A 15293-nucleotide genomic window follows, 5' to 3' on the forward strand; every position below is an offset into this window, starting at 1 on the left:
ACTCCTTGACCTCTGAAAGCGATGAGATCTTTGTTTCTGACTCTGAAGACGTCAGTGACAACTAATTAGCTGTCTCACATTCCCTTAGAAATGCAATTAAGGTAATGAAATCTACCACTTAGCTAGAATAGGATGAGCCATGTCAGACTAGGGTGGAGTCTACATACCATCACTGCACTCACACTGCTTCATTTTGATGAAACCGACGTCTAGCAACCATGCCTAATTTGCTGTTTAGGCTTTCAAGATCTCACAGGTATTTGTCATCTTAGGCTAAGATAATATAAATAACAAAGTTTGCTATGCAAAAACTCACATTGTATTTTTACGCCACTCGCCTACACATTGAAAACTTTGCTCTTTGAAATGATACTAACATGAAGACAAGCACCCTATGTTGCTCTAGCACTGTACCACAAAGCTAGCAAACCCCACTCAGATGACCACGCCCACATTTGAAACAACCATGCCCACAAGTAGCTATCACCACTGCCCTTCCCTGCCTCCATGAAGATGTCTTAGCTCTGCCTAGTGTAACACATCGTATCCATTGAATCAGCGGTAATGTGTTGGATAGTCTTGGTTGCATGTCATTGCGAAGTACGGAATACTGCACTGTATGCTTGCACTAGACTTGTACCTAGTCCTCTCCTTGTGCGAGCTTCAAAATGGCAATATACCACTAAACACCATGATTGATATCAACATGACATCCTAGACTAAAAATTTTGACGACCTAAAATTTTCAAAAACTCGTCAAATAATGGCAACTAGTTGGACCGATTTTTCGAGCCCTGCCCGTGTTGCATTTACCAAGAGTGAAAGGCAATCATTCTCCAGCAATACCTCGGTCCGACAGATTGTTTTCACGAGCGCATGGATGTGAAAACTATAGAGGGTAGTATTTAATAAAATTTTACAGAAGTCACATATTTCTGGTATTAAAATGTATCATTTTAGACTTAACTGTCTATCCATCAACAGTAGCCAGTGACCATGGGAGAACACTAAGTTCAGAGCAAAACACCCCGTCAATCTTTAACTCAATTACTAGTGACCTTGTCTGGCGTACATGCTATAGTTATCTCTAATTGACGGAATCGCTCTTCTACACGATAATGTGTCTTCCAGAAATCGAATTGACTTCATGATAGTTCGCTATCTGCATTCGCCAATTGAAAATCTAGAGAGAAATTGCAGTGCATCAATTGTCACACCTGCTTTCATCCTTGTACAGCATCTTTACCAGATGCTTCCTCGAGACATAAAAGTTCATAGCAGCAGCAGAAAATAGAATAGCATTCGTTGATTTCTGTTTAGGAAATGACATGCAGCTGCCAAAATACGCACGTTTCCTTGATGGTAAGTGTGTATTTGTGTGTCACCGCAGCAACTGCTCAAGGTTTACTACAAATCGATGGTCTAGTTGTCACTGCCCAATTGATTCCAGCACTTTCACGCAACGAAGAAGCATGACATCCGAATATTTTACACACCACCATGCATCAAACAAGAGCATCTCACATAAATATTGTCATCTGTTCACCAAATAGTGATGTTTTAGCAACAGACACACATCAGATCCCAGCACAGATTTTAAGGCAGACAAAGTCAAGAAATCCAAGGCGTCACATCGGCATGACAAATATTGCTTGGTCGCTATATAGCTAAAGGAAGATGTGTGGACAGCACTTCCCGGGTTGGCAACAGCGAACAGCATCAGTGATACTGACTATATCTAATTGGAAGTTGTAGTAGTCACTAGTAGATAACACAGATCAGCGAGACTATAGATATCTTTGCATGCGTAGACATTATCTATTTGAGCTTAAATACATCTGATTTTTGCTGTAAGAAAGCTTGTCAACCATACCTAAATGTTTTTAATAGCAAATCCAACTTCTACTTTTAATTTTACATATTGGTTACCATGGCAACATTTTCTAATTTAAGAAAACGCTGTTTAGTCAACTTTGGACACTCTAATGCTAATAAATACACCATTTTCGTAATCACCACAAAAAATACATAGGATAGGCTAGAAAGAAAATGGTTTGCCATGTGGTGCACAAAAAAGTCACAATTCTGGACTTGGCCCACAGACTATAGAAAGTCCACCAAAACTCTTCACTACAGTTTCATTTGGATGAAGACAATTATGGGTTAGTGTCACTTAGTACATCAACTCGCAAAAGGCTACAGCTCGAGTTCACCATTGTGGCTAGAAGCCTGGCTGCCATATTCAGGTAGACTGGCGATGGGCAACCTGGCTCTCACTCCTCAACTGTTCCAGTACCAGCTGACCATTGCAAAGGCAGCTGCGTCATATCAGACATCCGCATGGCTACATTACGACACTCAGTTTCACTTGAATATGGCAATAGACTGATCAAAATGCTGGGACCAGGTAGACCCAAACATCTGGGCGCTAGTCCTCACAGGGAAAGCAAAACCTATATGTCACATTTGCAATGTAGTTGGTCACACGGCTACCGTTTGCCCAAGACATCATGCCTCCGCAGTAGAACCCGAGTCTGTCAAGTGCCAAATCAGCAACTGCCCAACTGGCTGGCACACGAAACTTCCACCGCGACCACCAGTCCTCGAGTGGTCACAACTGAAATCTGCAGAGATTATAACAAAGGTACATGCTCTAGAAGCGGATGCCGGTACAGCACAAGTTGTCGAGGCAAACACCCGGCATCTGCATGCCCCTCCCTTGAGTCATTATTAACTGCTAATGTTCTTCGCCCCAACGTTGCACGCTTTGCACTTGAGCTTGATCAGCACCTTGATAAGTTGCTTGTTGACTCTATCTTGTACACTCTTCGTCACGGATGTCACATAGGCTATTCTGGTCCTCGGTTATAAACGCACCACACGTAATCTGTCATCAGTGCAGAAACACCCTGACACTGTTATGTCTCAGCTAGCAGAGAAATGCAAGAAAGACTATTTGAGAGGTCTGTTGTCTTCACCACCATTTCAGCCGTATATTTCTTCTGGCATTGGCCTGGTTCTAAAAATGACAACTCCCGCCCGATGATTCATCATTTATCAGCACCATATGGCTTTAGCATTAACAACTGGATTAGTAAGGATAACTCCTCGGTGTCATATCTGTCAGAAGATGATGCAGTGGCAATGGTACGCTCGCATGAAACGGATGCTTATATGGTAAAGATCGACCTCAAAGCGGCATTTTGTCAAATACCTGTACACCCTGATGATCATTAGCTTTTGAGTTGCTTCTGGCAGGGTTATTACTATTATCATCAGCATTTACCGCTCAACCTCCGCTCTGCCCCGGTGTTGTTCAACCAGGTTGCAGATGCCATCAAGTGGATCCGAAGACAGAATTATGACACACTGAATCTACTTCACTAACCGGGCGATTTCTTTGCTGTCTTGGCCTCATTTGAAACAACGTCTCCAAGTCTGACTTAAGTCAACCATTCTTGCAACCCTGGATAAACTAGGGATACTGTGGTCTCCCGAGAAGGCTGTAGGTCCAGCTAATGTTTTGACATTTTTGGGCATACAACTTGACACCACATCTCATCATCTTCGTCTGCCTTTAGAGAAATATACATATCTTATGCAAGCAATCGAAAACTGGCTCTCACGACATACAGCAGTGGACAACAGTATTTGCTGGGTAGTTTTTTTGTTGATTTTCATCATATTCTGGCCTACAGAATGGAAATAAGTCCTGATATGAGCATAAATTGATAAGTTAGTTTGTTTTCGAAGATTGTAATATTGTTTGCATTGAATATGCCTTGATAAGTTGTAATGTAAACTTAATCGGCTTTTAACTAGGTTGTAACAATAATCTTCAATTGCAACAACCAACTGCTTTAGACTCAATTCTGTACCAATTAGGCTCAATTTTGCCATTGCGTGACAACCATTGACCAAGAGTCGCTTTATTAGTATTTTGTGCTTCCACCCAAACACAAACATCCTGAAAAACCCTTGAAATTTCTTGCCCAGCAAATACTTTTGTCTACTACTGTAGGTGTACCAAATGTGAGCTTCTGTCGCTCATTGGCTCCCTTAGTTGTGCTTGTAAGGTACTACCAGCTGGTCGAATATTCTTATGCCTTCTCATTGCTTTCTCCACGTCCACCTCTAAACTTCATCATCATATCAGGCTATCATCAGACCATCCAACACCTATGCAGATTTGTAATAGTGGAAAGAGTTTATTTACCGCAGTGGAATGGTATGTCCTTCATGCTGGATCCAAGTTGGTCTACAGCCAAAGATCTTTAGCTGTACACAGACGTGTCTGGCTCCTTCAGTTGCAGTGGTTCTATGCAGACGACTAGTTCATCTACGCTTGCCAAGAGTCTCAGCAGTTCAGTACTAACGGCATCTCCATCACTTGGCAAGAGCTGTTTGCCTTGGTGATTGCTGCAGTAGCTTGGGGTAGCAAATGGTTTGATACGCGGGTGCAGGCTTTTGTGACAATAACGTAGTGGGTGACAGATGGGTCTTCGAGCGGTCTAGAAACCTCGCATTACGTCATTAGTTTGGAAGCCGTTCAATTGCAGCTTTGCACAATTTCACAATTACAGTCAGCGTTCTAGCCAGGACTTTTTGCCAACCATCAATATGACGTCATTAAATATAATGATGTCATTAATGACGCCATCAAATGTTTGATGTTGACATATTTGGTAATGGCATCATAAAATTACTTTACTTGTTCTCTAGTCGTACTAGAATAAAATGCAGTACAACACAGACAAACAGACAGACAGATAATACAGTAGATTAATATAATGACAAGTTGACTTAAAACTGGAATTATGAGCTGACCTAAAAGAGTAAGGGTGTATAGTACAAAACATGAGATTAAAGATAAACAGTAATTAGTAGAACACCTGCTGCAACCACAGTCACTCATTAGCACTTCTTGTGTGAAAGGTCAACAGGAATTCTCCTCAAACACCAACAAGAAGACCATGCACTGCCTAAGATTACCAGATGTCTGACACGACAATATGTATTGTTCTGTAGCAACTTTGGAACCATCACGACCACTGTCTTCTTGAGATCCGTAATCCCACACTATGCATGCTAAGGCTTTCCAATTCTGTCCCAACCGTTAACAAATGCCGTTTTCCCCACTCCAAACGTCCCTTCCTCTCCCAACCGTCATTTTGACAGTACTGACGATACTGGCAAGAACACTGAAAGTGTCACATATCGCCAGTACTAACAATGCTATTGCTGACGCTCTTTCTCGTGGAAAGGTAACGGAATTTCGCCAAACTGGTAATGACCGCATCACCAGTACCCACCAACTTCCTAATGTGGCTATCTTGGCTTTAGATCCCATGCTCACTGGCTGTAACATCTGGGCCTAGCCCAATACACACGCTCCACCTATAGATGTAGTTGGTCGAAGTTTTGTCAGTTCTGCTATGTTATTTCTCGTTCAGCATCTGAAGATACCGTCATCGAGTTTATTGCATCAGAGAGTCTGTCTACCAGCTACAGCTCTCTTCGGGTCTACCTTGCAGCTATACGGTTCTACCACTTGGAAAGTGGCTTTGGCAACCCTTTGTTACAAGGAGGTTGTCTCATCCCGGTATTGCGCGGTGTACAACGCACTCAGGCTAACATCTCAGGTACGGAAGCAAAGCTTCCCATCTGCTTTCATGTGCTATGCACTTTGGTTCGTTTGCTGGAGTCAATGACAGCGATGCCACCACAGGACAAGATCATGTTTAAGGCCGCCTTTGCCGTGGCTTTCTTTGGCTTCGTGCGAGTTTCTGAGAATACAGCGCCGTATCCAGCATCGTTCGACTCTTCCTGCACACTTCTAGCAAACGACATTAGTATAACTGTGTCAGAGCTGCACGTCCATCTCAAGGTCTCCAAGACAGACCATATGCAATCAAGCCAGACAATCACCATTGCAAGCTGTGGATTGGAGTGTTGTGCTGTGCAAGCAATCCTACCTGGAAGTTCACGGTGGTCCACCTGTGTCACCTCTATTTCTGCAATATTCAGGTCAGTACTTGATGAGACATACTCTGACATCTATTCTCACGTCTCTGCTGTCATCACGAGGTTTACCATCATCAGAGTATTCCACCCACAGCTTTTGGATTGATGCCGCTACCTCAGCAGCCATTCAAGGCCTTCCAGCACAGCTCATCCAAAAGCTGGGTTGGTGGCAAAGTCAATGCTTCCTGCAGTATTTCCGGAGCCAGACCTTTCCCCGCCTACATTCGCTGGCAAGAAATGGTCTGGTGAACAGGCTTTGAAGTTTTCGCACTGCACTCAAGTCCTCTGCATTGTGAGGACTAAAGACCTCTTTAGTGGTCAACATTGATGCCTAAAGAAAACGACTAACCACGCACGTAGGCATGAGATCATGTCAACAGAGACACGATAACAATCACAATTGCCCACCTAGCTAGCGCATACGAACCATATTGTGGTATTACAGTGTGAAGATGTACGTGACAGACTAGGAGTACACACCATATGGACATCGAAGTTGTGTGGTGGTAAGCTTAGGTACGACTGCGTCAACGTTGTGATCAATTTCTGAAGGTTCTTTTGATAGGCACTCGCCGTCAACGCAAAGTCACCAGTGGAAGCCGATGGTGAAACGCAGCTACTAACAGTAACAGCTACTCGCTATTCAAGCAGCGATTGCTGCCACAACGCCTGTAATTAATTAATTTGTAGCTAATTGTCAGACTCTGCCCACGCATCCTACAGTCTTCGTTTGGGCATTGCAGGTGTTGTAGCAGCAATCGCTGCCTGAATAGCGACTAGCTGTTACTGTTAGTAGCTGTGTTTCACCATCAGCTTCCACCGGTGACTTCGCGTTGACGGCGAGCGCCTATCAAGAGAACCTTCAGAAATTGATCACAACATCGACGCGCGGTGATACCGGTCTTACGTAAGCCTACCACACAACTTTGATGTCCACACGATGTATACTCCTATGCCGTTTTTCTTTCTTTCTGTCAGTCACACGTACATTTTCATGCTGTAATAGATACCATGATATGATTCATATGCGCTAGCTACTACGTGGGCAATTGCGATCGTTATCGTATCTGCATTGACATGATCTCATGACTATGCGTGTGATTAGCCGTTTTCTTTAGGCATCAATGTTGACCACTAGAGGTCTTTAGTCCCCCAAAATGCAGGGGACTAATTGATTGCAGCAGACGAAAACTTCAAAGCCTGTTCACCAGACCTTTTCTCGCCGACGGATGTAGACAAGGAAGGGTTGGGCTACGCGAGACTAGGATGGGTGCAACTTTCAGCAACGATGCTGCGCCAAATGGCCTGTCGCAACGCTAGGCAGGGCTTGCTGCCTGGGTTGACAGCTGTTAACACTACCAACCGGTCATGCCCATCTCTGCCCAAGTAAGCTTACTGTCTCTTCCGTGGCATTTGTTTGAGTTTAATGTTGTAGTAGAGTTCTAGTAGATACGTGTAGGCTTGCTATGGTAGAACTGACAGAGTTAAGACGCAGAAATGTAACCATATTCTCGAACAGTTTCTTTTATTTTCAATGCATGCTTTTTCTGTTGTAATGCCATCATCTGTATAAATGGGTTGTTGAATGTGTGTGTGTGTGTGTGTGTGTGTGTGTGTGTGTGTGTGGTGTGTGTGTGTGTGTGTGTGTGTGTGTGTGTGTGTGTGTGTGTGTGTGTGTGTGTGTGTGTGTGTGTGTGTGTGTGTGTGTTTGTCTCTCTCTCTCTCTCTCTGTGTTTGGAAGTGATACAAAAGGCAGATAACAATTACATGTGCCTGGTCTACTAATACTTGGTAACAGCTTCTCTTACACGCTTCTCTCCTTCTGCCAGTATAGCATCTATGTCTTCATCAGTAACAGTAGACTCTTTTGATGCAAACACAGCATCTGCTCCATGTCGAATCATTGACAACATCTCATCTTTGCCCACTTTACTGCTTGGATCAACAAGTCTCCCTAAAGACAAATGCATAGTTGAGGAGACACCCCAAAGCTCATAAGGATGTTAGTTAAGCAACCTTATGACTACGTATACTACTACAATTTGCAACAGGACCAAGCTTGAAGACCAACGAAGACAAAAAATAACAAACAATCAGAAGACCACACATCATCAGGATAATATACGTTATTGGCACTTCACAATCAGCTTCTACGGATGACACTAATCCTTGAAGCAAACTGGGTACCATACGCTACACTTTAAACAGTAGTTAGATTTTGAACATCTGAAAATAAACATACCTACAACTGTGTGCACGCTAAACATGAACCTAGATTTGCAACAACCGTTTAATATAGTAACCAAATTACCACAATTTGACTCAGAGTAAGCTAGAAAGTGGGTTGTAAGAGTTATCTCCAAAGCAAAGTCACAGGAAGGTTTGGCAAGAGGGAAACATATCACAGGAATTAATTCATAAAAACAGTACGTTTGTTCGTCTGATCATTGATTGTTTTCAGATATGTGTCTGGAGCACGAGTTGTTGGATAAGTTACATCACATTCAACATATCTTGTTGTCTTGCTACATGAGTAGCCATGATTGTACCCTTACTTTGTTGAAAATTTTTCTGGCTCTAAATTGTCGTCCTTTTGTTTGCCACACTTAGTGGATGAACTACAGATTAGAAATGTGATGAATGCACTTGATTAGTGGTATTCAATAGTCAGCTACACAATGACATAGTCATGACAAGTTATCAGCAACTTGACTTACTAGTGTAAATACACCTTAGAATGTCATCCAAGCAGAATGTTACAATATAATTAATTGCTCATTGTATCAACACAGTCCATGCAAGCTTAACTGTAAAAAGCTACAAACCTAAGGCTTGTTTACACGAAGCCTAATCACAATTACTTCTCATTAATGCACTAAATTTGGTTGTTAAAGCCGCTAATATGCCATACTAAACCTAAAAACCAGCAGGGAGCAACTTTACAACTCCATAATTGGCATTAGTCGAAGCACAATAATACACATGAATGTGACAGCAAGTATGGAGGCTTTGCTTTTGGTGCTGTTTCTCTGCCCTACATTGCATGTGCTCTACATTTACAACCTCTGGAGGTAGAATTGTCCTCCCTATCATCGTCAAATGGACTTCTGGCATCCTCCATTGGGGACGTCCATTCGACCAGAGACAGTATCGCATGTTGCACATGCCATTATTTAAATGTAAACACTATCGCGTGCTGCACATACGCATGATTCACAAGATAATAGTTAGCAGTGCAAACACCTTGCCCTAAACCAAGATAATCATTACTTTAACTATGATTAGCCTAGTGGCAGTGAGAGCACGCTTCTATACACAAACAAATGTGAGGTCTTCTTTCTTCTAACAGAAGACAAGTAGTGTCTGGTGCCCATTTCTCTTGTCTTTTTTCATATTGTAGGCTCAACAGCAGAATAAAACTTGTAATTATCACACTTGCAAATTTTTATAGCATCACAGGCACGGTATTGGGAACAAAATTTATTGTAAATAACTACAACTATACAGAAGAACCAAACAGCAACAAGAATAACAACAGCAACAAGCGCAACAACAGCAACGAGACAAGACTGATTAGAATGAAAGTTGCAATGATATATATCATAGTCATTAATATTAATCTATAACATTCGTCCCCTCTAGCTAATGACTGTCTGGGGACCATGGCTGTCTTGGCTTTCTGATTCTTTTTGACCGTCGAAGTACTTGTGACTGTTCTGGGAACATCACTTGTTCCACTGAAACATCTCTAGTTTTCTGGTCATTAGTGTCAGCTCTATCACTCTCATTCTTAGATGGCACATTCACATCTGGCACTACATGTGTCCGTAACTAATTTACATGACGGTGAACCACTCCATTTCCTCCTTCTAAAGTCACTTCGTACATAGTCTCCTAGCTGTGATTTTACTACTTGGCTAATCCATCGTTTCCCTGACTGAAAATTTCGTACCCACACATCTCCTACCAAAAATTTTCGAAATCTCCTGTTTGGTATTTGTCCATTGTCATGGCCTCTTTGAACTCGGATAGAAGAGAGGTGAATTAGATCTAAATGCATTCATCCTTCGATGGTTTAATTTCTCAGAAGGAGTTTGCCCTGTTGCCACAGGCGTAGCTCTACATGCTGCCAGGAAATCTGTTAGACATTCTTGCAGGTCGATATCATTTTGAGATTTGCTTTATCAATATGGCTTTAAAAGTTTGTACCAATCTTTCCGCCTCCCAATTGGAACTTGGGCGATACGGCGCTATGGTTATATGATGTATGCCTCTTGACCTGGAATAATTCTGAAACTTCTCAGCAGAAGACTGTGGTCTGTTATCTGATACTATACTTTCTGATAACCCATGATTAGAAAATATTTGACAAAGTTTCCTAATTGTGGCCTCAGTAGTAGTTGATTTCATCATGTGTATCTCTGGCCATTTGCTGTAGTAGGCATCAATCAGAAAGAACCACATATGCCATCGAATGATCCCGCATAATCAATGTGAAGACGTATCCATGAGATGATGGTACTTTCATAGGTGAATTAATGTTCTCGCTGGATTTCTGGCAACTTCTGCACAATCCTTGCACAACTGGACATACCGTATTTCCACGAATAGTGCCTCATGCTCAAATAATGCCCCATAGTGAGCCTATACGAAATAATAATACGCCATGCTCGATTAGTGCCCCCCACTGGGAAAGTACTCAAACCCAGTTATATGCATGCACGTCTATCAATGTGTACGGTTGAGATGAAATGAACACCCAGATAGAACCACTGAGTGACGATGAAGGTTCAATGTACTATGTAACAGACCAGGAATATGTAACAGACCAGGAATATGACTCAAGTGAAAGCGAAAGTAGCCACAGGTAACTGCAAGATTAGATTAGGCAGCAGGTTCTTTGTGTATAGTGTGACGGTATGCAAACAACCAATGCAACCTTGCAAAGTAATAATGGCCCATGCTTGAATTGTGCCCCATGTTTCAGAACTAAAAAGTTAGTACCCCGCAGGGCACTATTAGCGGAAATATGGTACTTCTCGGTGTCTTTGTCTATACCAGGCTAAAATAAGTGTAATCTTGCCAAAGATCTCATTTTACACATCCTGGTTGACCTACATAAAGTAAGCGTAGGACTTGTTGCTGGTATTGTTGAGGAATCACTACTCTTATCCCCCCCCACTATATACACCCGTTAGAAATAGAAATTTCTAATCTTCGTTTATACTAGAACTTTTAACTCTTCTTCAAGATGCCTCTGGTCTTCAATTGAGACTAAAGCTAGGTTTACAATATGATGCTGATGACGCCTGCAACACTCGCGAGGATGCTCGCACGAAGACGCCGAGTAGGTGTCAAAATGCTGACACTGTACCATTTACAATATCATTTGATGAGTGTCAACGACGAGCCATTATGCGCATGCTCATCATAATCGTATACAAAAGTCTGTGATTTGGTTTTCATTTCTTGAGTTTCTCCCCCACCAAGTTGTCGCCGAGACGCTTCCACACTATTTGGCAGCCTGCTGCTGGGAGCCCGGTTTTTTTCGATACATTTTTCCAAGCGTTTTTCTTGCGCCTCTCATCTCTAAGCTACCATGACTTGATCTGCCGCAAGCAGCCGTACCTACACGTATAAACTTTCGGTAGGCTTCTTTTACATAGTTTACTTCCAGTTATTTCACTCCCAGATTTGATCTATGATTTGTCGACAAAAGGCACATGCTTCCGGTAGACGCTAGAGCACTTCCGGTTTGGATGCTAGAGTTGAACTTGAATCAACTCTAGCGTTGGCAACGCTGACAACGCTTTTTTACACGACGTGTGAGAGTTTACAATATGACACCTCCTGAGCGTTGTCGCTAGTGTCCTCAAGTGTCGCCAGTGTCATATTGTAAACCTAGCTTAAATGTATAGACTTGAAGCAATACTTGATCTTGATTTGTAGCTGTAGCAATGTCTTGAGCTTTTACAGAAAGTCTTTCCAATTGTTGTTTCTCCAACGTGCAAACAATCACGACTTCTTCATTTCTGTGATCACTACCTATGTTCACAAGCAATCGAGAAAGCCATCTGCATTTCCATGTTTCACAGATGGCTGATATTGTACCTCATAACTATAAGCGGACAAGATGATGGACAAGATGATAGCCCATCGTTGCAACCTACTAGATGCCATCTCTGGAATATTCTTCTTTCTGTGGAAAATAGTGATCAACGCTTTGTGGTCTGTCAATAATGTAAACTTCCAGCTAGAAACTATTGTCTGAATTTTTGGACTCGACAAATAATAGCCAAAGCTTCCCTTTGGACTTGTGCATAATTTCTCTCTGCCTTTAACAACTTGAGTGATGCTTAAGTCAAGGGTTTTTCTCTCCCATCTGGCAATGTGTGAAAATCACAGCTCCTATCCTCACAGGACTAGCATCACAAGTCAAAGATATAGGTAAACTTGGATCATAATGGGTCAATGTTTCTGCAGATGTCACTGTATTCTTAATGTCACTCACCGCTTTAGAATGTAATTCAGTCTATTTCCATTTACACTTGTAGAACTTCTGAATAAAGTGTTAAAGACTCTGTCTCATGCCGATGTTTCATGGCAGTGGTTTGTTGTTGTTTCTTATGTTCTGCCTGAACTCTTTTTATCCAACGGCAGCAATCGAATCAGATGATAAATTGGTACTATCGTCATTTTCCAACCATCTAAGTGATCCTTTCTTGCAGCTTTGAAGGTAGTAGCCAATTGAAATAGCTCTTCTAAGGTCATTGTGTGGTCTTCAGTAAGAAGATTCTGTAACCGCTGTATATTTCGAATTCCCATCACGAATCTGTCGTGTATATTTTCGGCTGATTGTCTTTCTGGCCATTCACAGAATACCACTAAACATCGTAGCTCAGCCAAGCAGTCTGCCAGTGACTTGTTTTCTCGTTGTTTGTAACAGTAAAATCAGTATGAAAAACCCTTTTTACACCAGCGTTCATCTAACTTGACCATCAAATCATCAAAGGTTCTGGCTTATACGGAATACACAAATTACACAAAGAGAAAATGTGTCCGATCCAACATACGTGCATGAAGCAACTCGCATTATTGGAGCAGCGTTCTCTCCTTTGAATGTGGACTACATAGAAGCCATTATCCAAACTGTCGGCTCCCAAGAATCCCATTAGTCTTTTTTTGGATGGAAGAATTCAAAATTGGATCCCATCCTCATCACCACTTTTATAGAGTCGCAGACATGATATTGGGGAACACAATTTATCGTAAATAACTGCAACTATACAGCAGAACCAAACTGTAACAAGCGTAACAACCACAACAACACAAGACTGATTAGAATGACAGAGTTGCAACAATATATGTCATAGTCATTAACATTAATATATAACACAAAATTAATGTTCACAATAGCACTAATATATATATATATATAAATATATAGATAGATAGATAGACAGATAGATAGATAGATAGATATCTAGACCTTACTCAGAGGCTTACTCACCTCTTCCAGAAAAGAGAGCAAAGAACTAAGGGTCAGATTTAACAAGTGACACCAAGTGTGGAAACTCAACTAACAGCAATTAAATAAATGCCTCTACTACAGAGCTGAATACGACCCGGTTATGACGCGACTGATGTATCCAACAGCTGTCCTCATTACATGCATGAAGATTGCACATCCTTGTAACTATAATGTAAATGTCCATGCACGAATGCCAGATAATAGCAAACAAAATGTAGAATTTTGCTCTTAAACACAAACAACTTCCTTCAATGCATACCTTGCTGAATAACCAGTTTATCAAGCTGTAATTTCATTTCAGCTCTTTCCACAATTCTTTCCTCCACCGTATGTTCAGTGATAACCCGGATAACTCTCACTTGTTTTGTCTGTCCAATACGATGAGCACGATCCATAGCTTGAAGATCAACCTAAACAGAACAAAAGATGCAACACTTACGACAAGAGGAGACATGCAATATCTGCAGTGATTGATAAACTAGAGATGTAAAATTGCTAATAAAGCAAAAATGTACATGTTTTGAATATAGTGCATGAAAAAGCAAAGTTGCTTGCAATGTGATTACAAATATCTGATTTCAATTCAATAAATAACAAGCAGAATGTAACATCTCTCTCCCTCTCCCTCCCTGTGTGTGTGTGTGTGTGTGTGTGTGTGTGTGTGTGTGTGTGTGTGTGTGTGTGTGTGTGTGTGTGTGTGTGTGTGTGTGTGTGTATCTGTGTGTAAATAAGGATAAAAAGAAGGGCAAGTCCGATCTCCACCAAATTTGACTCACGCACGCTGAATCTGTAGCGATCAAAAGTGAAGTCTTCCGGACTTCTCCTGCGACAACACGATTTCCAGCCGACAAATTCCGCCTCCGCTCCTGCGTGAATATCTGTGTAATGGGGTATTGGATCTGCACTGAATCTAAACTGCCCATTCCCGACATCGAACGGTACGTGTGAAGCGTGTCGATTATTGCAAGTGACGTCAGGAAAGGAAAGATATTTTGCTGATATCTGAGTCTTAAAACTGTTCCCCGCAACGCCAGCAATGTCTTCAAAGCAACGACGTTCAGAGGGACTGTCAAAATGGCGAGATTCAGCACAAGTCGTGACTTGGTTATATACGGGGACCGAAGTATCCGGGTGAGTACGTAACTGCACGTGACTTCCAGTTCATGCTACTGTACTCGGATATATTTCCGAACAGGATTCACGTCAAATAGATGCCAGGCTCGATACACCAGTTCCCCACAACGGCAGCAACATCTTCAAAGTAACGCAGCGTCCAACAAGACTGTCGAAATGGCTTCAACCAATCAATCAACGGGATTATTGGAAACAGAACACTCCATTACATTTCCTTTGTCTTCAACAGGACCCTAGCTATATAACAATCAATACTCTCAGAATGGGATACCATTGACCGAGATATATAACTCTGAACAAAATTCTTCATAAGAATTCAATCTGTCTGGCTGATAATTTTTCAGAACAAAGCAAAAATGCATGTGAACTTATGCAACCACATAAATTTGCATACAATGTTAGACTAATTAACTTTTCCTAACCATTAGTAATATTAATAGCTAATCTGCCCGTGCGGAGAACGAGATGGTGGGCTAGTATACAATATATGCTGGTAGTTGCATATACAACTGCAACAACAACCTCTACACTGAAAGGCGTTGATAGAGACGAAGACTAAATAAAAGAACAGACACACTAAAACAATTATAAAAATAGTGTGCAC

General features: G+C 41.7%; 1 protein-coding gene across 1 annotated transcript; it reads right to left on the reverse strand.

The window, feature by feature from the left end:
• Positions 1-7741: 7741 nt before the first annotated feature.
• Positions 7742-15132, reverse strand: LOC134190213 (SWI/SNF-related matrix-associated actin-dependent regulator of chromatin subfamily A member 5-like). Its single transcript, XM_062658650.1, has 3 exons — positions 15112-15132; positions 13815-13965; positions 7742-7978 (listed from the first exon to the last, which is right to left on the reverse strand). The coding sequence occupies exons 1-3, from the start codon at positions 15112-15114 to the stop codon at positions 7806-7808; spliced, it is 327 nt and encodes a 108-aa protein (XP_062514634.1). The 5' UTR covers positions 15115-15132; the 3' UTR covers positions 7742-7805.
• Positions 15133-15293: the final 161 nt, after the last annotated feature.

The sequence above is a fragment of the Corticium candelabrum genome, chromosome 14, assembly GCF_963422355.1.
Source record: "Corticium candelabrum chromosome 14, ooCorCand1.1, whole genome shotgun sequence".
Lineage (NCBI taxonomy): Eukaryota > Metazoa > Porifera > Homoscleromorpha > Homosclerophorida > Plakinidae > Corticium > Corticium candelabrum.